At 40.6% G+C, this 26,778-nt stretch overlaps 2 protein-coding genes and 1 non-coding gene across 5 annotated transcripts in view; 2 read left to right on the top strand and 1 right to left on the bottom strand.

Annotated features, from left to right (window-relative positions):
* Positions 1-1,372: 1,372 nt before the first annotated feature.
* MTLN (mitoregulin) lies at positions 1,373-12,220 on the top strand. Its single transcript, XM_032411181.1, has 4 exons — positions 1,373-1,457; positions 1,559-1,656; positions 10,490-10,918; positions 11,521-12,220. Exons 1-3 carry the CDS (start codon positions 1,373-1,375, stop codon positions 10,775-10,777), a joined length of 471 nt encoding a protein of 156 aa, XP_032267072.1. The 3' UTR covers positions 10,778-10,918; positions 11,521-12,220.
* Positions 12,221-15,363: 3,143 nt separating this feature from the next.
* On the bottom strand, positions 15,364-15,469 carry LOC116636507. Its single transcript, XR_004300351.1, has one exon. It is a non-coding gene; the product is annotated as a U6 spliceosomal RNA (small nuclear RNA).
* Positions 15,470-17,617: 2,148 nt separating this feature from the next.
* Positions 17,618-26,778, top strand: part of NPHP1 (nephrocystin 1) — a 51,805-nt gene continuing 42,644 nt past the window's right edge. For 2 of the 3 annotated variants that reach the window (XM_032410451.1, XM_032410453.1), the window contains exons 1-4: positions 17,619-17,743; positions 20,765-20,838; positions 25,212-25,272; positions 26,321-26,445. In XM_032410451.1, the coding sequence (XP_032266342.1) occupies positions 17,675-17,743; positions 20,765-20,838; positions 25,212-25,272; positions 26,321-26,445 (329 nt within the window). In that variant the 5' untranslated portion in view covers positions 17,619-17,674. Of the gene's footprint in view, positions 17,744-20,764; positions 20,839-25,211; positions 25,273-26,320; positions 26,446-26,778 lie in introns of all 3 variants that reach the window. The other variant, XM_032410452.1, reaches the window with a different exon arrangement.

Raw genomic sequence — 26,778 nt, 5'->3', positions numbered from 1 at the left:
TCTTTATTGCTAAATAATATTCCATTGTATGGAAGGAGCGGAGCTTGCTTATCCTTTCACTCATTAAAGGACATCTTGGTTGCTTTCAAGTTTTGGCAGTAATGAATAAAGCTGCTATAAACATTCGTGTGCAGGTGTCATGTGGACATGGTTTCAAATTAGTGCGTTTGTCTTTTATTTTTTATTTTTAAGTTAACATATAAAATTAACTTTAAAAAGTTGGTAATTTTTTAAGTTTTAACACACATATAGATTTGAGTACCCAACACCACAGCTGGAATACAGAAAGTTCCATGACCCTAAAAAATTCCTTTGTGCTCCCCCTTGTGGTCAAGTCCTTCTCCTTCCAGAACCCTCAGCAACCACTGATCTGTTCTCCAATCTATTTTACCTTTTCCAGAGTGTCATATACATAGAATCATATAGCTTTGAGTCTGGTTTCTTTCACATAGCAAAATGCTTTAGAGACTCATCCCTGTTGCTGTGTGCCTCGAGAGTAATTCCTTTTCACTGCTGGGTGTTGTTGCATCGTATGGACGTTTCTTCATCCATTCATCTATGACAGTACATGCGGGTCTTTCCAATTTTTAGCTACTACAAATAAAGGTGCTAAAAACATTAATGTACAGATTTGGGGTAAATATAAGTTTTCATTTCTCTAGGGCAAATTCCTAAGAATGGAATTACTGGTCAACAAGTCAGTGCATGTTTAACGTACAAAAGACTGATAAACTATTCTCGGGAGTCACTATACCATCTTGCATTCCCACTGGCAATGTATAAGAGTTTCAGTTTCTCAGAACCCCTGCCAACATGCTTGGTATTTTCATCTGAAAAATGTTTCAGCTATTCTAATAGGTGTGTAGTGTTATGTCATCATGGTTTTAATTTGCATGTCCCTAATGACTAATGACATTGCACATTATTTCATGTGCCTATCTTCTATCTTCTCTAGCAAAATGTCTGTTGAAAGCTTTACCAATTTTATATGGCTGTTTGTTTTTTAGTATTGAGTTTTGAGAGTTCTTTACTTATTCTGCATATAGTTTTTGTTGGATATGTGATTTTTAAGTATTTTCCCCAGTCTTTGGTTTGTTCCCCTGATGTGGATGATTCTAAGACTCCCTGTAAGTATCTCCTCACTGACCTGGCCAAGACATGTCAGCTGAAGGAAAGACAGTATCTAAGGAGAGATTACAAATTAATCAAAATTACCCAAAACCAACCACTAGAAGACAGTAAGAAGTACTTCTGAGATCAACTGGGTATTTTGCACAATGGGTACCAAACTTTTCTGAAATAGCAAAAACTTGATACCATTTGACTAAGTCACACTTTTTAGAACCTCCTTCCTGGAATGGAAAAAGCAGCAATGGAAAAGGCTTTCTATGGTCTCACAACATCCGTCTACAATCACCTAAACAGCATCTCCCAGATTATCATAAAACTTCCTTTTTGTATGTACACAAAAGGAAAGGTTAGGTCACGATCTAAAGCTATTAGCGCACAGCACATATCAAAGATCCATGGCCTATGAATAACCTGTCTTTTGATCCAGTATTTAAGGCATATCCTATTTGTCTTAGAGCAAACGAAGCCTTAGCTAAATTAGTAGACACATCTTCAGATCTTATGCTGGAACTCTTAAATCTGATGGTACCACACGCAGAACAGTTTTTACTTCTGAGATCATCTAGCATTCTTCTGCTACTTAACTAATTATGAAATACTGTTACTTTTGCCTTCTCATATATTATTCTTTGTTGTAACACTCTGAAAGTAGCAATTTATTATTTTTTCTGGAGATATAAGTAATAATTTGTAAATAGCCTCCTGAGGATTATGATCCTGCCTATAAAATTTGCCCAACTTGAGGTGATCATCAACAACTGGAACTTCACTTTGACTGACATAATAAATGAGTCCAGCCCTTAGAGCTCAACAGTAGTTAGTTAAGGAAAGTAGCATAACCTTGGAGTTTGCACTATTGCTCATACTCCATATTTACCTACATTTTGTTCCACAGGTGAGATGGAATGATCCATAACCAAACTTAAGGGAAAAGGGAAAACTTAAGGGAAAAACTTGGCTACTCAAGGTAGACTCAGGAAGTTGGTGGGATTTGTCTTCAAGCCTAGGAAATACTGGGTCATGATTTCTATGTGCCTTCTAGTCCCATCTTATAATATTCTTAATTATTCCTGTTTGTCTTACAGTTGTTTAACATCTGTTGCCCAGAGTCACAAATGCACATCAATCAAAGACAAAACAAGATGAAAACATGTTGATTGATACTCAGTTGATAACCAGACTTCTGGAAATGAAACCTCATCTTCAAGAAGGATCAATAACAGTGGTAGAACTCTGCCTAATTCCTAGAGTATTTCCTGCAATTCTAATGGATGGAAGATTAAAAAGATGGACTGAGGAAATAAATTTTCTATCCCCCTACAAAAAATTATTATATGACCAAAACAATGAATAACTACTATAACCAGTTTTAAATGCATCCTGATCAATCCATAACAACATCATATCAGTAATTACACTTCTGAAAAGCAACCAATTAGCAAGAGACTCTTTTCAATGGGCAAACTTCTGCAAGTTAGCCAGTCATCAATGAATCACTTGCTTTCACATTTAAGAGTTTTCTAAAAAAAGATTCTTAAATATTATCATTTTTGAAAATCCACCAATCCCTGAACTGTGTGTCCCAAGACCCTGTATAAGGCCAACACTGCACTGCTGATAGAGACTGTACTTTACAAGTATAGTTCTGACTTGCTTACAAAGCAACACATCCAAAATATCTTTGTTTTAGATAGTAATGAGTGCCCTCTTTCTTAATTATAATTGTAACATTTCATTATTTGCCTGGATTTTGTGTTGTTGATGCTATTTGTCAATTTTTTAAAGTTATGACCTGCAATTTTTAATTACAAATAAATGTTTTTTATCTAAAAATAATTATTTCATTCAACAAGTATTGACTGAGCACACATTATGATGAAACAATGATAAACAGAAACAAAAATGGTCTCCACCAACAGTCCACTGCGGAAAGCCAGACGTTAACCAAATAAACATACCAAAATACACGAAACATATAACTGTGTCCACTCCACCCATGAAAGATTAACAGCTATAGGAACTGCCCTCCCCTTGTAAACAATTATTAAAAAGTGGATAAAAGACATCAGTCAATTTCAGATGTGGCACAACAGAGAGAACAGGACTGAGACTCCTGAAAGAAAGGAAATACATGAGATCAGCCCTATTCTTGCCCTATTACCACCTGGAGAGAATTTTGAGGGTTTCTAAGGGCAAGGTACAAGCAGGGCAAAACCAAACAGAGCTTGGCACAGAGTCTTGCTGAGTTGAGGCGCTGGAGACTGGAGTTCTGGAAAGAAGAGGTGGCTGGAATTTGAAGGGCAAAGTGCAAGAAATGAGGTTGCTGCACAAGGAGGGAAAAACACCTCCAGGACCTATGAAATAATATCAAACAGTCATATACATGTAACTGGACTCCCAGAAAAAAAAAAAAAAGGAAGCATAAAAAGATTTGAAGGAAAAAATGGTCAAAAGTCTTCTAAATTTGGTGAAAACTATTAAGCCCACAGATTCAAGAAACTCAACACATTCCAAAGAGAATGAACTTGGAAAAACTATGTAAAACATATCATAACCAAATTATTAAAACCTTCTGATAAAGTCTTAAAAGCAGCCAGAGGAAGAAAAGATTCATTACAACAGATAAAGACTTCTTTTCTAAAATTAAGCAAGTGAAATCAGAGAGGGAGACAAACCATCAGAGACTCTTAATCATAGGAAACAAACTGAGGGTTGTTGGAGGGGAGCGGGGTGGGGGATGGGGTAACTGGGTGATGGACATTAAGGAGGGCTCATGATGTAATACGCACTGGGTGTTATATAAGACTGATGAATCACTGACCTCTACTGTGAAACTAATAATACATTATATGCAAATTAATTGAATTTAAATAAAAAAATTTAAAAATTAAAAAAAATAAAATTAAGCGAGCCAGAAGACAACTTTTTTTTTTATTGACGTTGACACACAATGATACATTAGTTTCAGGTGTACAACATAGTGATTCCACTAGTGTATCTGTTATGCTGTGCTCCCCACAATCATGGCCACCAGTGGTCCCCATTCAATGCTATGTGGTACCGATAATGGAACATCTTTATACTGCTGCAAGAAAAAACGGTCAACCTCAAACCTGCCAAACATCCACTATCATAGACTATATACCGCCACGGTCTCTTGTCTGAACTAGTGGAATGGAGTAGTTTCCTAACCAGTTTTCCTACTTACATCCACGGTACCTTCCTATCCATTCTCCAACAGAACTCAGATTAATTTTATTAATATGTAAAGAGAACCATGCAACAAATGACTGGCCTACTTCACTCTAAATAAAATCCAAAGCCCCTGACATGGCCTGCAAGGCCTATCTACTTTTCCTGCCTCTCTTCCACGCCTGCCACTCGGGTTCTCACTGAGTCAGCTTCTTGCAGCCTCACAACAATCACAAATGCATCCCCTCGGCCAAGAGAAGGCCTTTCCCTTCCTTTCGTGCTTCTGTGTCTCAGGTCAGGTCCTAACAGCAAAGTCCATCGGAGGCCTTTCTTGACAACTCCCATCCTCCCAACCACAGTGAGGCTCTGCTGTGTTCCCTCAAGCATGGTACACAGTACTTTTTCATCTAAGCACTCACCCGTGTTTGTAATGCTGTATTTAATTGTGCAAGGATTTGATTGTTGTCATTCTCTCTTCTTGATAGGAGATCCTTGAGATTGGCTCCGCATGGAATATGTAGCACTAAATATCCGGCACATGGTACGCACTCAGGAAGTACATATTGGAATAATGAGTGAACTATAGATGACCACTTAGAATTATGAGGAGACAGGCTGGTCTTATTCGGAAGGATTTTTCTGTTCTTTCTGAAAGGATTATGGGAGGCCATTCTACTGTGCATGTCTCCAGAATTATAGACTAGGGAGGCTGACTTGCAGAAGTGCATTACAGCTCCTGCCAAAGAGAAGGATCAAGGCTCACCTTTCCCCACGGTATGGCTTTCATTCTTGCCTATGGACCAGGGAAGAAATGATTCTCACTTGGAAATCACACAACCAGGCACATTTACTCTGCTTGCCCACCTCGCCTAAGTCCCAGCCTCTTAGAGTGTATACTGGTGAAGGCAGGTGAGTGAGTTCAGCACAACACCCAACCACACAAGAATTTTTCTTCCCACTTCCAAAAACTCAGGAGAAGAGAATGGGAAACAAAGGGTCTGACAGTTAAAACTCTGGAGACAACAGGGCTGTGTGCTTGTGGCTTAGGGAAACAGACCCAGCCAGAGTTCTGCCGGATCCAGAGCTCAAGGACCTAAGGGGATGAATGTTCCATGTTAACCATGGCAAAGCTTCACCCCTTCTGGAGGCTTTAGGGTATAAAATGACTGCTTTGTTGCTTAGGGTCCTGGAGTTGCAGAGGAAATCAATTCCATTTATACACTTTAAATGATAATACTGTAAATGACAAAACCTTTTCCCTGGGCAAGTACTTCAAACAGCAAACTGAACAATAGCAGTTAATGTATCATTCAGAGGACACTCATGTAATCAATTAACTCATTACACTTAACTATTCAGCCTCTTAATCCAAATTTAATCATCACCTCAAAGCTAGTTGACCATTATCAAGTCTACTAAAATGTCCCATTGAAATAATGAACCCTGGGGAAAAATACAGTCACAAGGCAGGGACACATTGACTCTAAAAAGGATTTAAAATCTTATATCCCTGCCTCCTTCCCAGCGCTCTATTCTCCCCTCTGGCCAGAGTTTGCTCCTGCTAAAAAAAAAAGGGCATCTCTGGGACACCTGGGTGGCTCGTTGGTTAAGCATCTGCCTTTGGCTCAGGTCATGATCCCAGGGTCCTGGGATCGGGTCCATCAGGCTCCTTGCTCAGCAAGGAGTCTGCTTCTCCCTCTGCCTCTGCTGCTCCCCCTGCTTGTGCTCTCTTTCTCTCTCTCTCTCTCTCTGACAAATAAATATAAAATCTTTAAAAACAAACAAAAGGGCATTTCTATGGTCTCTGCCAGCTCTAATCACCTATGGTTTTCCCATATTCAAGGCCTGATGTGCCTTGATGAGGGTAGCTTGGTGTTGGGTTTATTTTTAGCCCAAAGGCCACTTAGGGATGAGGTAAGAATTCCAAGTGAGATTCAAATTTGCAATAATACCAGTGGCTTGAGCACACAACTTCAGGCTGCCAAAACTGGATTTAAAAATGTCTTGGGGGGGCGCCTGGGTGGCTCAGTTGGTTAAGCGACTGCCTTCGGCTCAGGTCATGATCCTGGAGTCCCTGGATCGAGTCCCGCATCGGGCTCCCTGCTCGGCAGGGAGCCTGCTTCTCCCTCTGACCCTCCCCCCTCTCATGTGCTCTCTCTCTCTCTCATTCTCTCTCTCAAATAAATAAATAAAATCTTTAAAAAAAATAAAAATAAAATAAAAATAAAAATGTCTTGGGGGGGGCGCCTGGGTGGCTCAGTCATTAAGCGTCTGCCTTCGGCTCAGGTCATGATCCCAGAGTCCTGGAATCGAGCCCCGCATCGGGCTCCCTGTTCGGCGGGAAGCCTGCTTCTCCCTCTCCCACTCCCCCTGCTTGTGTTCCCTCTCTCGCTGTGTCTCTCTCTGTCAAATAAATAAATAAAAACTTAAAAAAAAAAAAACACAGTATAGACAGCCCTTGTTTTCACAAGATGTTGTACTGGAAAATGTAGCTATAATTGGGGGTTACATTCCTGTCCAAGGCTCCAGAATCATATGAACTATAGCTACAGATTTACAAAACCACAGAATTTTAGAAATAAAAGGGACTTTAGAAGTCATTTAACTCAGCCCCACTATTTAGCAAATGAGAAAAAGGAAACACCCATGATCCTATAGCTAACTAGCAATGCTATGAATACTGAACCTGGGCCTCCTGGTGTATGGGCCATAGCTCTTTCCACTAAACCCTTGACTGTCAAATCTGGAGTCTGAGGAGTGTCCTAGTAGCCCCATGAGCATAAGGAAAATGACCACAAACTGTATCTAATCACATAGTGGGCTTCCATAGAACACTTGGCTTGAAGTATGCTGCCACACTTTAATAAACACTGGCATGTAATAAATGCAAATGCAGCACTATAAATCTCTATAATCTGAAAAGGTAAAATCATTTTCATTCAAAATTATAAAGGAAAATTTATAAAATTATAAATTTACTAAAAGTCCGACATATAGCTAAAATGCTAGAGATAATATTAAAATGAAAATATTTAATCAGGGGTGCCTGGGTGGCTCAGTCGTTAAGCATCTGCCTTCAGCTCAGATCATGATCCCAGGGTCCCAGGATCGAGCCGCGCATCGGGCTCCCTGCTCTGGGGGAAGCCTGCTTCTCCCTCTCCCACTCCCCCTGCTTGTGTTCCCTCTCTCACTGTGTCTCTGTCAAATAAATAAATAAATAAAATCTTTAAAAAAAAAAATGTCTTAGGGGCACCTAGGTGGCTCAGTCAGTTAGGTATCCAACTCCTGATCTCAGTTCAGGTCTTGATCTCAAGGTCATGAATTTGAGCCCCACATTGGGCTCTGTGCTTGGCATGGAGCCTACTTAAAAAATATAAATAAAATAAATATGTCTTAGAGCTACTGAATCATACCCAGCTCTTCACTTTACAAATGAAAAAACTGAGATCCAGGGAAATTTCATTTCTTCTGATGATCCTACTTACCTTTCAAGATTCAGTTCAGACACACACATGTAAGACTTCCCTGACCACTCCTTGCTGTCATCAACCCCAAATATTTACTGACTGTGTGTTAGGTACCAGCCCCTACTGCAGGCACTTGGGATCCACCAGTATACAATTGAGACAAAAATCCCTGCCCTTGAGTAGCTTACATTGTGGCAGGGGACAGGCAATAAACAATAAGCGTAATAAATACAAATAAATACTGTAAATCCTAAAGTAGGTGGAAGGCTATAAATACTATGGAGGAGGAGAATAGAGCAGGGAAAAGGAGATCAGGAATGCCAGAGAGTGGGGGTTGGTTCATTTGTGATTTTTAAATAGTCTTGTAGGTCTTGTTGAGAAGGTGGCAGGTGACAAGAACCTAAAAGGGGTGAGGAAGTTAGTTATAGAGGCACCTGGGAAAAGAGTGTGCCAGTCAGGGGTACGGCACACACAAAGGCTCTCTTTTATTTTTAAGATATTTATTTATTTGAGAGAGGGAGACAGAGTGTGTGTGTGTATAATTGGGGGGAGGGGCAGAGGGGGAGAGACAGAGAATCCTCAAGCAGACTCTGCGCTGAGCGGGGAGCCCAACACAGGGCTCAATCCCAGGACCCTGAGATCATGACCTGAGATGAAATCAAGAGCCAGACGCCCAACCTACTGAGCCATCCAGGCGCCCCAGCACATGTAAATGTTCTTAGGTAGCAGCAGGCCTGGTGAGCACAAGAAACAATGAGTGCATTGGTGAGAGAAGTAAGGATTGGAGAGAAACTGATCATGCAGAGCTCTGTGGACCACTGCTGGGGCCTTGGTTTGAACAGAAGAGTGAGATGATCCAACGCCTGACCTCAAAGATTCACTCTGGCTGCTGCATTGAGAACAGAATGTGGTGGACAGATACAGAAGCACAGAAACCTGAAGGCGGCTATTGCAGGGACTTAGGTAGGACATGAGGGTAGCTTGGAACCAGTGGTAGCAGCAAGTGAGAAGTGCTTTAATTCTGGCCATATTTTGAAAATACAACCAACAGATTTGGTTGATAGATTAGATGGATTATAAGACAGAGTGTTTCTGAGGGTTTCATTCTTTTCTTAAGTCTAAGCTACATACTTAACTAAATTCCAATTCATCAGAATGTGTCGTAATTGTTTTTCCATCTTTGACTCTGCACCAATCTCTCTGAGGGCAGATGTGCTGTATTCACTTCTACATTCCCAATGCCTCCTGCAGCTTTCAATAAATATTTGCCAAATAAATGATCATGAAGCATGGTAGATGTGAATTCATACTGGACCCAATACTGTTTATCATCTCTCTGCCAAGATGTGTTCTACCTCAAGTATGAAAATCCATTTCCTAATATGAGGTCAGTTAGGCCCCAATCTAAGAGTTCAGGCTCCACATGCTGGTCTCTCTTTCCTGACTGTATTAGTTTTAAAACAACGCACATTTAGAATATCAGCTTTCCGTGGGTTAGGAGTCCAGGCACACGGTCTTGTTAGGTTCTCACAAGGCTACAATCAAGGCATTAGCCAGGCCGTGTGTGTTCTTACTTGGAGGGTGAACTGGGGGAGATTCTGTTTCCAAGCTTATTCAGGTTGTCGGCAGTTAATTTCCTTGGACCATAGAACTGAAGGCTCCAGTTTTTTGCTGTTGGCTGGAGGCATCTTGCTGTTTCTAGAGGCCACCTGCAGTCCTTTGCTACATGACCTTCTTCAATATGTTCACTCACTTCATCAAGCCCACAAGGAGAGTCATCAGCCTGTTGAAAAGAAATGTTATATAGCATAAAGGAATCCCAGGAGTGACATCCCAGCACCTTTGCTTTATTCTATTAGTTCGAAGCAAGTCACAGATCAAGCCCACATTCAAGGAGAAGAAATTACACAAAGGCGTGAACACTGGAAAGTGGAAATCATCGGGGGCCACCTTAGGGTCTGTCCACCAGAATGACTTTTATCAGTAGAATTTTTTTACCATCCCAACAATTCTGACCCAGTGTTCATTCTGGCATAGCATGGCCCTCTAGACTTCACTGTCCAATATTGTAGACACTAGCCCCATATGTGACTGGTGTGATGGAAGAAGTGAACTCTGAACTTCTTTTAAAATTTTAATGAATTTAAATTAAATTTAAAAACTGATATTCAATTCAGTTATTGGAGAAATTTTTATGTGTCTTTGGAACAACCTGGCTATATGAATCTAATTTTTCAACGAACTTTTATGAAATCTAGATACTGATCAAGTATTTCCACTGAAAATTTAGTGTTCACATTGAGATATGCTGTTAATTATAAAATCACCAGATTTCAAACTTAGTATAAAAAAGAAATATCTCAATAATCATTTTATATTGATTACGTGTTGAAATGATAACATCCTGTATATATTGGGACAAAATATATTATTAAAATAATTTTCATCTGTTTTGTTTTTTTTTTAATGGGTTACCAGTAAATTGAGTTACATATGCGGCTCGCTGAGAGAAAATACAAAGAGGTGTTGAGCTTACAACGAGGTTGGAAAGGCACACCATCAAAGTTTGCTAATAAGGCAAGACAATAGCTAACGCCAAACAATAATCACTGTGGCGGCTCAGAGGAGAGAAAGCCGGGGCCACCCACAGACTGGCCCGACTTCAGCAGAAGACGAGCCAGGCGCCCCTGAGCGTTTAGAGCGGCCGCGCCGCAGGACGCGCTGCGCACGCACCGCCGCGCGCTCCGCCCGGGAACGCGGGGCGCCATTTGACCCCGCCGCCGCGCCGTAGGTCGGGCTGCACGCCACCGGCTGCCATGGCGGACGTGTCCGAGCGGACGCTGCAGCTGTCTGTGCTGGTGGCCTTCGCGTCCGGAGTGCTGGTGGGCTGGCAGGCGAACCGGCTGCGGAGGCGCTACCTGGACTGGAGGAAGCGGAGGCTGCAGGACAAGCTGGCGATGACTCAGAAGAAGCTGGACCTGGCTTGAGACCCCGCGCTGTCGGCCCCCGCCGACCCCCGCGGACCCCGCGCGCCCACCTCGCCTCGCCCACGCGGGGGCCCCGGCCCGGCCCCGGCGTGAGCCGCGCTAGCCTCATCCGCCTGCCGCGCCTTGCTCTTTTTGGAGTCGGTGAGCAGTACTTACGGGGCGGAGAGTAAGGGGAGACGTTGGGGGCGGGCGAATATTTTGGGGCAGGAGCGCCTGTGGATGTTTCATAGGAGGTGACTTTCTCCCAAAGACACCAGGATTCTGAGGAGGTTTTGTTTTCTCCAGTAACTTGCAGTAGGTGTCCTCGTTCAGTTCACTGCGTGCCTTTAGTGGGAATGTCTTACCACGTGCAACATTGTTGCACCGTGACATTAAACTTCAAAAAGGAAAATACTGGAAAGAAGGAAAGGAAGAAAGCAAACGGACCGTGGAGATATTCTTGCCACCTCCTACCCCCTTATTCTTTTCGATAATATCCCTGGTAGACCATAGTACATCTTTGCGTGCATGGTTTGTAATCTCCAATCTGAATTCTTTGGTTGTTGGCAGCCTGGTAAAGTGGAAAGAGCAGTGGCCTGGAAGTTAGGAGCCTTACATCTAGTGGTAGCTTTATCATCAGAGCTGTGCAAATTGAATTATCTGTAACATCAAATCTAGTTCATAGTTTAACTCCACAATAGAATAATTTGGAAGTTAACGATTATATTATTTCTGATTGTTTTTCTCTTTTCTGTTTCCAACAGTTTGTCGAAGATGGATATAGAGCACTGGACAGATCTAATTTCTCCTTGCACTTTATGAGTCAATTTTATTTTTAAAATAAAAAAAATTTTAAATATCTTTGAATCTTCTATCAAAAGGAAAGGAGTATCTTGCCTGCCAAGCAGTTTACTTCATCAAAAGATCTGGATTCTCAAAACTGATCTATTAGTGTTTTTGAGCAGTTACCTTCCTTCTTAAGGAATCTATGCCAGTTCCTTGGTACAACTGCGAAGCAGAGTTGGCCTCCTGACCATATGAATCCTTTTGGCCAACTGTTACTGGATCTGTTAGGAAAGCAAGGGGCTGTGTAAAAATAACTGAGTTAAGGGTGATGTATATGCCCCAAGTATAGAGTGATAACATACTCCAATTATTACTGGCAAAAATTTCACTTATATGTCATTATAGAATATATATTAAAGGAAAACCCTAACCCTCTTGACTAAAGCTTAGTGATAAATTCCAACTATTATCTAAAAATCAAGAGTAAGTGACTAAGTCCTTGGTTATTTTTTATTTGCAAGAGGTGTTTTCTATAACACTGTCCTTGCTCATAAAGATTAATTTTGTGTCTCAGCGCATTTAACAGCAGCTCCATATTAACATAAAAGTTAGAATAGTTGGGGTGCCTGGGTGGCTCAGTCGGTTAAGTGTCTGCCTTGGCTTGGGTTGTGGTCTGGGGTCCTGGGATTGAGCCCCGCATCGGGCTCCGCAGGGAGCCTGCTTCTCCCTCTCCCTGCCCCTCCCCCTGCTTGTGCGTGTGTGCGCATGCTCTCTCTCTGTCAAATAAATAGATAAATCTTTAAAGAGAAAAGTTAGAAAAGTTGTTTCCACACAAAGCCTTTTTTTCCCATTTTACTGGGAATGGGAGTCGCAACTCCTCATGATCCCAGTGCAGCTCTTTCTGCCCACAGGTCCTGTCCCTGTGCTTTAATAAAACCACCTTTTTGCACCGAAGACGTCTCAAGAATTCTTTATTATGCTTTATTACTTCCAATACTTGTTTTCATTCTGTGAATGCAAGGACTAAAATGTTGGTTCTTAGAGCTCATCCCATCTGGGCTGCAGTGTGCTTCTCAACCATATGAGAAGATAAAAGCCATTAAGTGGGAATTCCCTCATTATTCTTCCTCTCAGTAGCTCTATTGAGGGCAGAGGTTTTCAACAAGGCTGCACAATGTAATCATCTAGAGAGCTTTAAAAATACTGATCCCTGCGTGCTACTCCCCACAGATTTGGATTTATGTAGTTTGGGGTGTGCTTGGGCATTAGGATTTTTAAAGTTCTGCTGGTGATTGTGATGCTCAGCAGAGGTTGAAAACCACTGGTTTTGAGGCTTTATCTCATTAGCTTTTCTTTCTCAGAAGAGAATTCTGCATCCCACCTCCCCTCCCCATGCCAAGGACCTTCCTTGTTCTCTACTACACCATTTTTGTCTAGCATCTGCAGTTTCTCCCTGCTTTCCCTCTATTAACAAACATGCACGGGTTTTGACTTCAAAAAAAATTTTTAGGGCGCCTGGGTGGCTCAGTCGTTAAGCATCTGCCTTCGGCTCAGGTCATGATCCCAGGGTCCTGGGATCGAGTCCCACATCGGGCTCCCTCCTCGGCGGGAAGCCTGCTCTCCCTCTCCCACTCCCGCTGCTTGTGTTCCTGCTCTCGCTATCTGTCTCTGTCAGAAAAAAAAAAAAAATCTTTAGTTGACCCCATCATTTGCTAATTAGAAAAAGTCCACTATCACTTTCTTCCTAAATATTTTGCCCATTAACCTGTTGCACTCTGCCCTCTGCAACCCCCCCAGAGCCTTTGTCATCTAATGGCCATTTCTGAATCCTTAGTTTTCACCTCCAGAGTATTTGATAATGCCAGTATCTCCCTTGAAATTCTTCCCACACTTCCCTAATAATTTAAAACTTTCCCACATTTCCAAACTTTCACTACTGCTCCCTTTTCTAAGTTCTTTCAACTTCAATCCTTGGTCCTCTGCTCTGTCCTTTCCTTTGGATTACCCAACCAGTCCCCAGGCTTAACTATCATATCCAAGCAGAACCCCTCTAAGATATTTCTACTTCACCTGATCCTTTTATTTCCAGCTTCACACTTAAACTGCCTGGTGTTTTCATTGGATAATCTTACTCAAGAACTCAAATGCAATGTGTACTTGGCAGGAAATTCTGCAGGTGACACTTCTATGAAAATCTTTGGTAGGTGGTACAGCTTCATGATTCTAGTCCATCACCCTAGCTCATAAGCTCTTTGAGCCCAGTGCCTTAAACATCTTGTACCACAGGTCCAACCACTGCTTTCCACCAAGGTGCTCATAAATATTTGACACTTTTGAGGTGAATTGTTTTAAGATCCTGAAATAGCCAACTTTCTCTGTTTTCTTTGTGTAATTTCTTGTTAGTAGGTTCCTAACTACTTGGTTCCACCAGTTCTACATAATGAGTCTCTCAAAAACCATTAAATTCTCTTTCAGTGTCTCCTGTAAGGTAGCAATACAAAGTTGATAATTCATTTTAACACACTGATGGAATAAAATCATAATGAGTTTTACTCAGTTTCAGCTACCTCACTGCAAAACTTTGTTTTAGGTTACTTTTGATGTAGGAAAGATGTTAGGGTTCAGAGCTGATGGCCAAGAAAGAATTCTTGAGACATTTTCGGTGCAAAAAGGTGGTTTTATTAAAGCACGGGGACAGGACCTGTGGGCAGAAAGAGCTGCACTGGGGTCATGAGGAGTTGCGATTATGTACTTTCAAGCTGGGAAGGTGTTAGGGAGAGCATAAGTCTCTAGGAATTTTGGAAACGGTTTCCAGGACCTTGAGGCAGCTAGCTATTGTTAGGAAAAGGTCATTTATTACTGTTTAGTAAAAACTCAGTTATAAGACCCTTCAGATGTATATCAGTGGGTCATATGCTTAGGGGATGATTGCCAACATGTATCTTGCAGGGTAGAGATAAAGGAAGTTTCCAAAGGATTTTTTATATGTTAAAGTAGACTTACAGGATCCTGGGGGTTGGGCTATGATTGTCTTTTGCCTTTAACAAAGTATTAACATTGAGGCAGCTGAATTCCTAGGTCACTTTGCCTGTTTCAAGGACTTGTCAGTGAGCTGTAAGTAGTAAGGAAATTTAATTTTTCTTTTGCCTTTGCTTCCCACATCACTTTGATTTTCATAATGGCATCAAGGGATAACAAGAAAGAAGCAATGACTACTGTTAAGGTGACTGCTGAGCATTACAAATCAAAAGAAATATAAATTAATGAAAAAGGCTGTTAGCGGAGTAATCTCATCCCTTATAGCACACTGAATACTTAAATAGTATGTCTCAGCCTTAAATATGCACATGAAACACTGGGGTATTATTAAAATATAGATTCTGATGCTGTAGGTCTGTGGTAGGGCCTGAGAATATGCATTTCTAACAAGCTCCTCAACGGAATAAATGGTTATAACCCTGAATATGGTACAAAATGTATAAAATTAAAGTCATCTTTCCACTTGAGGTGAACAAGAGTAGGAAGCTTTTTGCATCCTTCCCCATTGCTCATACACACATGTAGGGGTTTTATTTATTTTTACCAACACAGAATTATACTATATTCATGACCCTGTACCTTTTTCATTTAAAATACGGAAGTCCTTATAAATCAGATACAGAATATTTTTTCCAATTTACTTACAGATATATATGTAAAATAAATATAAATGATGGATTTTGCTTACTTCTTACAATATCACTTAGAAGTACTGATTTATTAATCCATTTAAAAATATCTTATAGCAATCCTTTTTCATTTGTTGTTACAAACTTTTTTTTTTAAATATAGAATGCTTCACGAATTGCATGTCACCCTTGCACAGGGGCCATGCTAATCTTCTCTGTATCGGTCCAATTTTAGTATATGTGCTGCCCAAGTGAGCCCTGTTACAAACCCCTTTTTAAAAATTGTATTTATTGGGGCACCTGGGTGGCTCAGTCGTTAAGCATCTACCTTCGGCTCAGGTCATGATCCCAGGGTCCTGGGATCGAGCCCCGCATTGGGCTCCCTGCTCAGCGGGAAGCCTGCTTCTCCCTCTCCCACTCTCCTTGCTGTGTTCCCTCTCTGGCTGTGTCTCTCTCTGTCAAATAAATAAAAAAAAATTCTCTAAAAAAAAATAAAAAATAAAAATTGTATTTATCTATTAGAGAGAGTGAGTGTACGAGCAGGGGGAGAGGCGAAGGGAGAGGGAGAAGACGACTCCCTGCTAAGCGTGGAGCCCAACTGTGGGGCATATCCCAGGACCGAGATCATGACCTGAGACAACTGAGCCACCCAGGTGTCCCTGTTACAAACCTTTTTAATGAAAACACTATGTCTGGGGGCGCCTGGGTGGCTCAGTCGGTTAAGCGGCTGCCTTTGGCTCAGGTCATGATCCTGGGGTGCTGGAATCGAGCCCCATGTCCAGCTCCCTGCTCAGTGGAGAGCCTGCTTCTCCCTCTCCCTCTGCCTGCCACTCTGCCTACTTGTGCTCTCTCTCTATCTCTCTGTCAAATAAATAAATAAAATCTTTAAAAAAAGAAAAGAAAAAAAAAAATACTATGTCTGGCTATTTGAGTCAATTTTTTAAAAAGATTTTATTGAGGGGCACCTGGGTGGCTCAGTCATTGGGCGTCTGCCTTCGGCTCAGGTCACGATCCCAGGGTCCTGGAATCAAGCCCCCCCCCCCTTCATTGGGCTCCCTGCTCAGCGGGGAGCCTGCTTTTCCCTCTCCCTCTCCCTCTGCTTGTTCCCTCTCTCGTTGTCTCTCTCTCTGTCAAATAAATAAAATCTTTTAAAAAAATAAAGATTTTATTTATTTATTTGAGAGAGAGCACGAGTGGGGTGAGGGGCAGAGGGAGAAGCAGACTGCCCACTGAGCAGGGAGTCCAATGATGCAGGGCTCGAATAAGTATATTAAGAGGGTATCACACAACGAAATACCAGAGAGCAATGAGAACTGAACAAATTACAACTACATACCATGATACAGATGCATCTCACAAACACGTTGACTGAAAAAAGCCCAACAAGATGCCGGGACACACTGCATGATTCTGTTGTACAGTTTTAAGAGGCAAATCAAGTTTTTGTTGTTAGAAGTTGGACAGTGTTTACTTTTGGCATAGGAGGGTGGGTAGGGATTAGGAGAGGAAGACCACTTAGGGTGCTGGTAATGTTCTGTATCCCAATTTGGGTGATGTGACATGAGGGTGTATTCAGTGTGAAAATTCAATGAGGTGGACACCTGTTTGTCGTTCTTCTCTATGTATATTTGAAGAAAAAAGTACACAAATAAGTAACATAGTAGTTGGGCCTGTGGAATCAACCTGTTTGTTGTACTGAAGCGCATTCATTTATATTATGTAGTTCATCATTTGAAAAGTGAGCTCGTACCATCATCATTCCTATTGGGTGTAGTGCAGTTTGGGAATTGGACTTAGAGGATTCCGTACCACCTGGGAAAATGTTACTACAATTTCCCTGAGAAAAGATACAAAATGGAGATCGTAATTATTTGCTCAGACACTTGTTGAGCAGACAAAATCACCGTCCTCACAGAACTCAGGATGGACAACGTGACAACATGCAAAACTAAAATGAAATGGAACCAGCAAAACCCCAAATGGCAAAGAATTAAAAACTGTCCTTTGATGTGAGAATATGCGACAAAATCATGTATCCCATGAAGGCCACATAGGAAAGCTATCCTTGCAGTTAATTTAAGAGTTTAAGATGCTTAAACTGTACCTTACGATTACTTTAGCAAAACTGGCATCAGAAAACAAACGCCGTTAACACCGAGAACCCCGACAGTAATGGCGTGGTAATACTGAGGTACCGTGGGACATGTAGTTTCCAACGCCGCTGGGCATTCTCTCCCACCTCCACCCCAACCCTGGCCAATAAAACAGGACTACCTGGGCAGCGGGCCTAATCTGAAAGGCCAAAACCTGCGGGGTGGCGCGGTGGCTACCACTACAGACGACGACCTCCACGTTTTTCTTCCATTCGCCTGCGAGGCGGACGCGCAGTGATTACGTCACCTTCCCACGCCGCCGCCGTGGTTTCCCTGGCGACCGGTGGGCGCTCAGCGCGGAGGCGAGGGAGATGCTGGCTAGGCGGCAGCGAAATCCTCTGCAGGCCCTGCAGCGCCGCAATCAGGAATTGAAGCTACAGGTATCGTCTGGCTGTCCAGCCGGGGGCCTGGGCACCACGAGGTGGCTTGGGCTGTGGCGGCGGGCGAGATCTGGGGTGCACCCTAATCCTGGCAGCCTACCCCGACCCACTTCCTTCCCGAGTTATAGCGCTCCCTCCCCCACCCCAGCATCCCGGCACTAACCCCGATTCTAACCCCTCCTGCTCCCAAACGCAACCCCCGGGAAGCTGAGCCTCCCGAAAATCGTGACCCATCGACCCGACCTCCCCCTCCTCTTAACATCTCAGTCTCCAACCTGACAACACCCATGACCCACCTCACCTCCAAATTTAATCTTAACAATGACCTTTTCCAACCATCTCCGCGCCCATCGCTGTCCTCCACTCTCCATTGCCCCCTTACCTTTGAGCCATCTTTCAGTGAAGGCTGTTTTTGCTTCACATGAACTCAAACCAAATATGTGTCAAAGAATAGTCCTAATAGGTAAGAAAAATATTAGGATACGACAGATTAGCAAAGGACATGAACTAAAGAAGTGCAAGGAACTCATAAACATGAGAAAAGTCAACTTAAAAAATAATCAAGTAACTGCAAAGGAAATAAAATATCACAAACATTTAAAAAATCTCAATGGTCAGTACTGGGGAGGGTGTGATGAAACATGAACTTATATACGCTGCTCCAGAGTATAACGTACAGCATTTCTGGAAAGCAGTTTGACAAGATGTAGTAAATATTTACGCTCCTAGGCTGGGTAATTACATTTCCAAGGATTTGCCATACATAATAATAAAAAATTTATTGGGACAGAGATTAATGTAAAAGTGTTCATCGCAGTATTACTTATAATAGAAAAGACTGGATATCACTTAAATGATCAATAATAGGGGAATGGATAAATAACTTAGGATGGGATATAATAGTATGATTAAAATTTGTTAAAATATTTTAGTGTGTTAGGGAAAATATTTGTGATAAAATATCAAGTTAGAAAAAATAAGATATAAAATTGAACATACAGTATTTCAATAAAATTATTTTATATCTAATATACATAGAAAAAAGATTGAAGGAAACATCCCAGGATAGTAACTGTGTGTGCTAGAATGCTGATGTTTATTATGTTTCTCTTCATACTTTTTGGTATTTTCATAATTTTGAACACCAAATATATATGACTTTGAAAAATACGAAGAAAAAATAAGTAGTAATTAATGGTTTGTTAATTTTTTTTCCAAAATTCTTATTTCGCTTTGCTAATTTTACTTTTTTTATTTGATCTATTACTAAATAAAATTATTGTCTAATCTTTGATAGACAAGAGATTTACTGAGTGCTCATATTTGGTCCTGTTTTGGACTCTCATTTAAAAAGTACAAAGATTTGGGGCTCCTGAATGGCTCAGTGGTCCTGGGATCGAGCCCCGCATCCTGCTCCCTGCACAGCGGGGAGCCTGCTTCTCCTTCTCCCTCTCCCTCTGTCTCCCGGCTTGTGCTCTCACTATCTCAAATAAATAAATAAAATCTTTAAAAAAGGGCGCCTGGGTGGCTCAGATGGTTAAGCGTCTGCCTTCGGCTCAGGTCATGATCTCAGGGTCCTGGGATCGAGTCCCGCATCGGGTTCCCTGCTCAGTGCAGAGTCTGCTTCTCCCTCTCCCTCTGCCACTCCCTCTGTTTGTGCTCTTCTATCTCTCTGTCAAATAAATAAATAAAATCTTTAAAAAAAAAAAAAGAAAAAAGAAATCTTTAAAAAAAATAAAAAATTTAAAAAATAAAAAGTACAAAGATTTGATAGATAAATATTTCTTAAGTGACTTTTAGATTTTACAGTGGTGCAATAAAAACAAAATACTCTTCTGGTAGAAATAAAACTTGATGAGGCTTTGACTTAAGTGAGCTTCAGCTAGATGCTTAATATGGTTCTGTATCTGATTTTAAATTTAGTGGGACAGTGGGAGAACCGGGAAAGTTTCAGAAGTAAACTACAAAGAAAATTATTACTAAGACAAAGATGAAACAGAGCAATTACGAAGATTAGTCAACCTGCAGAAGACTTGTCCCAGGAGTCTTCTGATAGCCTGAGTGTCTGGGAAGGGCTCCTTCATAGTGGGAGCTAGGTTTTCCCTGTCTCCACAACGGACACCTGAAGCAAAAACCAAACAGATTTCCAACTTGGTGTCCGTGGACAAGTAATCAAGAGCCCATTTGGGTCATGCCTATTATGACTGACTCTGTCACCAGCTGTGAATTTGTAACTAACACTCAGATGCAAAATAGCAAGAGTAGAGAAGAAACTAGTGAATTTCAATTTCTCTTCTTTCCTCTTCTTTCATCCACTTTATCTTCTCCACATCATCTTTAGAAAAGAACCCAAAAGAAATATGTACCCACGTGGGTACATATTTCTTTTGGGGGGACATTGGGAAGGTTACATGTAGTGTTTAGAAAATGCTAAGTCAAGGTGTAAGATAGAAGAATGAGAATAAACAAACTTGTGATGTATTCATACAATACTACCGAGCAGTATAAAGGAATAAACTAATGATTCTATATGGCAGTGTCTCAAAAACATGCTGTGTGAAAGGATGACACAAAAGAGTACATCCTTTCTGGGAACTTTCTGGGGTAATGGTAATTTTCTATATGTTGATAGGAGTTAGAGTTACATGGGTGTATGCATTTGCCAAAACTCAGCAAATATATATTTAAGATATGTGCATTTCATTGTATGTAAATTTTTTACTGAACATTGAACTCTCATTAGCGATACTCGTGGTACATCATTTATGAGGATTGCAGTTTATTTTGAAATACATAAAAAATAAGATGGATTGATGAATAGATAGATCAAAAAGGTATAGTAAAATGTTAATGGTAGAATCTAGGTAGTGGGTATATGGGGGTTCACTGTGAAATTCTTTAAACTTCATTGTATGTTTAGAAGTGTTCATTGTGAAATGTTGGGAAAAGAGAATTAAAATTTTATTTCCTAAGGTTATATGGTATTTAACAATATATTCTAACAGTCTCTATTTATTGTAGGTTGATAGCTTGCTTTCTGAGAGTCGATTGAAAGGAGCTCTAGACGCCAGTAAAAGGAGAGATATTTACCAAAGGTAAAACCTACTGAATTATATAAACTTTCCAGAAACCATACTTATATTTCAATGGGCAGTATTTATAGCATAGAAATTGTTTGAGGTGTTATTTCTTTCCTTTTTTTATGGTACAATTTCTAAAAAGACAAAATAATAATGGGAAATAATATTGAGGTAACAGTGAATGAAATTTTCCAAAATGTATTTAAAAATACTTCTTGCGGGTGCCTGGGTGGCTCAGATGGTTAAGCGTCTGCCTTCGGCTCAGGTCATGATCCCAGGGTCCTGGGATCGAGTCCCGCATCGGGCTCCCTGCTCAGCGGGGAGCCTGCCTCTCTCTCTCTCTCTCTCTCTCTCTGTCTCTTATGAATAAATAAATAAAAATCTTTAAAAAAAAAAAAACAACTTCTTGGCAATTATCTTTATCTCCCAGGTCTAAATAGTGATGGAATGGTAAGATTAAGTAGAGAATGACAAATGTTATAAAGCAGCAACTTACATTTATTCTCTACTCTGTACATTTATTCTGTACTCTATTATGTCCCAAGCAGTGTGGTCCACACTCTAAAACCTCTTGATTAATTTTCACAATAACACCATGAATTACTTATTAATATCCTTGAGAAAAATGTTCCCACAGTGGTTTGTAATATGTCTACCATGACTTTGCTATAAGACATTACAGTGGGCAGGCAATAAAAATGTTTGAAGACTGCTGAGAAATGCAGAATTCAGTCAAGCAAAAGAGAAAATTTCACTGCAGTCTCATTGGAGTTGGAGGCTTTGGTCCATTTGAATCAAATGGAAGGATTACCTCATGGTATAACTAAGGATCTAGGAAAAACTAAGCTAAACCTGAAGATTACGGACTTGTTGTGACAGCAACTATAAAAACTGCTCAGTGTCAGCATAGTGGCTGAGGCAGAGTTATGGTAGATCCTTGGCCTACTGTAGCCTCAGATCCTGGGACCTGGTCAGAAGACTCTCAGCCCCTACGTTTGAATCATAATTGGCCGATTATACAGTAAAAATAATTTCTACTTAAACCTTTGAAGATATTGTCAGGTTTCTTTGCATTCAGTGATGATCATTCTTTTGTAATTGACTTGTTCGGGGCTTTTCTCTTCAGTCTTGGTGTTTTGAAATTTCATCACGATGTATTAAGGTGTCATTTTTATCCTGCTAAACACTCAGTTGGTCTTTTCAACTTGAAAACTCTTGTCTCTCATAAGCTCTGGAAGATTTTCTTTTCCTAGAAGATCTTTTTTTTTTTTACTTCTGTTTGTCCCTTTCTTCCTGAAACACCTTGGAGTCAGGTATTGAACCTCCTGGACTATTCTTGGTCTTTTGTCTCCCCATTAAAAGTTTTTGTTTCTTTGTCTTTTTATTTACACTTGGGAAAGAGAATTCTTTCTTTGGTTCCTCTGGACTTCGATTATTTATTTATTTAATTTTGGTTAATCGTAAATTTTATCTTCCATGTTGCTGGTTTTTTAAATTATATCTGGTGGTCCTTGGGTTATCCATTTTTATTTAAGAATGAGGGACTAGGGGCGCCTGGGTGGCTCAGTCATTAGGCATCTGCCTTCGGCTCAGGTCATGATCCCAGGGTCCTGGGATCAAGCCCCACATTGGGCTCCCTGCTCGGCAGGAAGCCTGCTTCTCCCTCTCCCACTTCCCCTGCTTGTGTTCCCTCTCTCGCTGTGTCTCTCTCTGTCCTATAAATAAATAAATAAAATCTTTAAAAAAAAAAAAAAAAGAATGAGGAACTAGTTTGATTATTCCAGATAGCAGTCCAGGATTCTTCTACTGTTGTATATATAGGTCTCTTTCCTACAGTATTATCCCCTGAATGAGAGTGAAGTTCTTTGTAGGTGGGCAGGGATTTTCAAGGGGCAGGGAACTAGCTGTTAGGCTAAGGAATGCCCAATGCCAGAATAGGATGGGCTTTAACCCTGGTGTATAGAAAACTTATTTGGCAACTGTAATTCTCCCCAGGTCATTCATTAACTTTATTTTTTAGAGACGAATCCTCTGGTAAGGAGGGAGAGCAGAGGGGGGTGAGATAAGAGAAAGGGGAAGCTAGCTGGCTCAGATTTTCTGTGAACAGACTTTTTAAAAAGCCAGACTTCTTATCAAAGGGCCTTAAATAAATCTGAATTTAATCAGTATCTTTACTCTCTTCCTAAATAATATAAAGCCCATAGATTGCCTTAAGATTGATTGCCTTTATAGTTTAGATGTTATGGATATCATTTAATTAATTTAATATAATATAACATAACATAAATAATATAATATAATATAATATAATATAACATAATATATAAAGCAAATCCCAGCCATTGTGGTTGTCTTCATCTGTAGAACTTCATAATATATTCCCTTAGACACACATTAATTACCCCTCCCTCCCCAGTCCTTCCTGCCTGCTGACCCAAATCGTGGTGTTCTCTGCCTGGCAGATCTTGTTCCTCTTAGGGACTTCTTCCTCTCTTTATAGAAGAACATGCTTCCATCTTTTTTCCATGCAGCAGAAATTTGTTGAAATATCTTTTTTTTTTTTAAAGATTTTTTATTTATTTATTTGACAGAGAGAGACAAAGTGAAAGAGGGAACACAAGCAGAGGGAGTGGGAGAGGGAGAAGCAGGCTTCCCGCCGAGCAGGGAGCCCGATGCGGGGCTCGATCCCAGGACCCTGAGATCATGACCTGAGCCGAAGGCAGATGCTTAATGACTGAGCCACTCAGGCGCCCCAGAAATTTGTTGAAATATCTTGTTGACAGGTGGTCTCTCTTTCATTGTCCTACATTCAGGGTTTAATACCTTTTAAAATGTTTTAATCATTTTTTGTGGGGTTTCAGGAGGTGGTGAAGATGAACGTGTGCTTGCGTTTTTATCCTGATGCAGAAATCTTAAAATATCTGAAAATATGAGGAGTTTAATAATTTTATAGATATGAAGGGGATCATTATAATAAATAATTTGTTTTATAGTTTTCTACTCTGGCTCTTAAGTGAAATTTTTGAGTCTAGTTTCAGTTAGGATTCTTCAGGGCACCTGTTAAAGCTAGTGTCTCTACAGTCAGTCTCATTCCACAAAAGGTCTGGAAGTAGGTTCTCCCAGGGTGGATAAGTGGCTCGTGATGTCCTCAAGACCAGCCCTTGCTGTCACTGTGCTCTGTCATCCTCATCTAGCTGGGATGGCTCCTCTCACCTTTACAGAGTCCTCAGGTGTCCGTATCTAAAAGCAGAAAGGGTGAAGGATTCTTTACATGCTGCACCAGGTAGGATAAAATGGGAGGCAGTACCCAACATATTTCTTTCATGTTTTGTCGGCCAGCACTGGGCCACACACCGACCCCACCCACAGTGGATTCTGAGCCCTGTCAGTGTCGGTGTCAATGGGGGGCTGACCCTGTCAGCATAGACGCAGGTGGTGGAAGGGCTTTTGGATAAGTAACTAGCAGGGTCAGCCACAGTTTGCTATTTTCCCTTCTTTTCTGCCTCTTTCACAAAAGATTTTTGTCCCCCTTTTTGCTACTTCATTTCATTAGTTTCTGTAAGAAAAAAAATTACTCAAACAGCATAAAAAATATTGACTCTTGCAGGTCAATATTACAGTATTACAATAAAAAAATTACACCAACAGCATAAAAATATTGACTCTCACAGGTTCTTTTTTTTTAGAGAGCATTTGAATTTTGATAACTGTCATTATTAGATGTAGCCCATTTTCAGTCATTTTTATACTTCTTACTGGGGTCTAAGACTTAAGCTACATTATATGAACTGTTGTTGGAATAATTAAAACACTGTATCCATCTAGATAGGCCAAGCTCAAAAGGGGAATGTGCTGCGGTGGGAAGAGGCCAGCTGTAGAACCCTAAACTCTGTCTTCACGTGTTTCTCCACCACTGACCAACTGTGACCCCTTCTTAGAACCTCACCTTCCTTCTGCCGGAGTGAGAGTTGGTGTGAGGCTCAAATGAGGTGGCACTTGCAAAGTGCCTAGCATTATGCGTGATGCATGGTACACTTTGTCATTATCATCCTTAAGGGTGTCTTCTGGGCTAGGTCCTGGGTTTCTGGAATTTTAGAGCTGAAGAAGCATTTTGAAGTCCAGTGCTTTCCCTATTTTAGAGATAGGAAACTGAAACTCAGAGTCACTTAAGCTTTCTGAAGGTTGGCTGTCATACCTGTGTACCTTAGAGCATGTGAGGATCACCCAAGCTGGTGGGTGGAAAAGCAGTTACAGGTGAACTTTTTAACATCATTCATGCAATAGCTAATTGCCTTGCCAGCTTAAAGACTTATGTATGATTTTTTAAAACAACTTTCTAGCCTGACAACAGAAAAATTAATATTTTTTTCTTTCTTTTGAAAATTTAGATGTATCCAATTAAAACAGGCAATAGATGAAAATAAAAATGCTCTTCAAAAATTAAACAAAGTAAGTATTATGGTTAATGATATTACAGAAAACCTGTTTTTACACAGATGTTTTCATTAAGTAGGAATTCATTAGAGTGGGTGAGTTCCTGGGTTTGCTTAGTGGTGGTGAAGTCTAACTGTGATCAGTGCCGACTTGCCCGACTGGCTTACTGAGTGTGTGCTTTGGAGCAGAAAAGCCAGGCCTCTAAATGCTGAGAAAAGTTCAGCTTTGGTGAACTTACCCAGCATTGAGGACCCAGAAAGTCCAGGAAGTTATTTTTAATTTTACATTGTGTAAGTTTTCTGTTTTACAGTTTAGAGTTGTTTTGATTTTCATTACACTGTGGGGAGAGGACATAATCGGGCCCTGAGTAAGTGGTGAAGAAGCTTCTTGTATCACATGGCAGCTCTAATGTCAGTGACTCTGCAGAAATAGGAGGAACTAGAATTTACTCTTGGAAGTTCCTTCAGGATTTTCCCTGTTAGCATGAGCCTGAGCTTCAGCTAAGTGTCCAGGGCCAGAGATTGACAGAGCATTTAAAGTGGAAGGCATCTAAAAGTCATCTCCCTACCCACATTCTGAGCATCTCTTCCCAATTTCAGTGACACAAAACTCTTGAATTTAGGAGGCAGGCTGACCCTAAATTTGAAATCTAATTATCCTGTTTCACAGGTGAGGAAGCTGAGTCTCCCAAAGGTGAAGCAGCTTTCTTAATGTCCCACTCCCAAAAAGTGGCAGAACTTGGGATTGGCACCTGTCTTTTTGACTCCAAAACCTATCTTCTGTCTGGAACCTATCTCTTACAGACTATAGAGGGTCTGGAATAGCTAACAAGAAAACAAACAAAAAACCAAGTAGTATAATTTTATTTATTTCTTCATTTGGGTTACATTTCAATATAATAATCTACATTTCTTTTAATCTTATTTCTCTAAGGTAGCCTAGTCTCATGTTGACATTTACTTTATCTTCTAGAACTTACTGGAGTATTTTTTTCCTTCTAAAATAAATATAATAAGAAACTGAAATAAATTTTTCAGTGAAATATACTTATATTCTCTCATAGGCTGATGAACCTGCTCCTGTCGGGAACTATAATCAGAAAAAAGAGGAGGAGCACAGTCTTTTGGATAAGCTTACCCACCAACTGCAGGAACTTGCCGTGTCCATAAGTAGAGAAAATATAACTGAGTATGCTTCTTTCCTTACTTTCTTTCTCTCAGATACAATGTCACCAACAATTTTAATGTTTGACTCAGAATAAAGACATATTAAGAGTATAGATATAAACAAATGGTGATAACAAGTATAATCAGTTGACATTTATTTATTGTGTATAGTAGAAAGTCTTAGATCCTATAAAAGATGTGAAGAAGTGAAAATCATAATCTCTGCCCTTAGGTAATTTAAAATCTAGTTGGGGAAACAAAAAAACGATCTGAATAGCTAAATAAACAAGTGTTAGAAAATAAGGATGATGCTTCTAATGTCAGTGTTGTTACATAAAAAGAAATTATTTGGATT

This window comes from Phoca vitulina, unplaced genomic scaffold (assembly GCF_004348235.1).
Source record: "Phoca vitulina isolate PV1807 unplaced genomic scaffold, GSC_HSeal_1.0 scaffold12, whole genome shotgun sequence".
Classification (NCBI taxonomy): domain Eukaryota; kingdom Metazoa; phylum Chordata; class Mammalia; order Carnivora; family Phocidae; genus Phoca; species Phoca vitulina.
The sequence above is the reverse complement of the archived record's forward strand: the minus strand, read 5'-3'. Positions and strand labels throughout refer to the sequence as shown.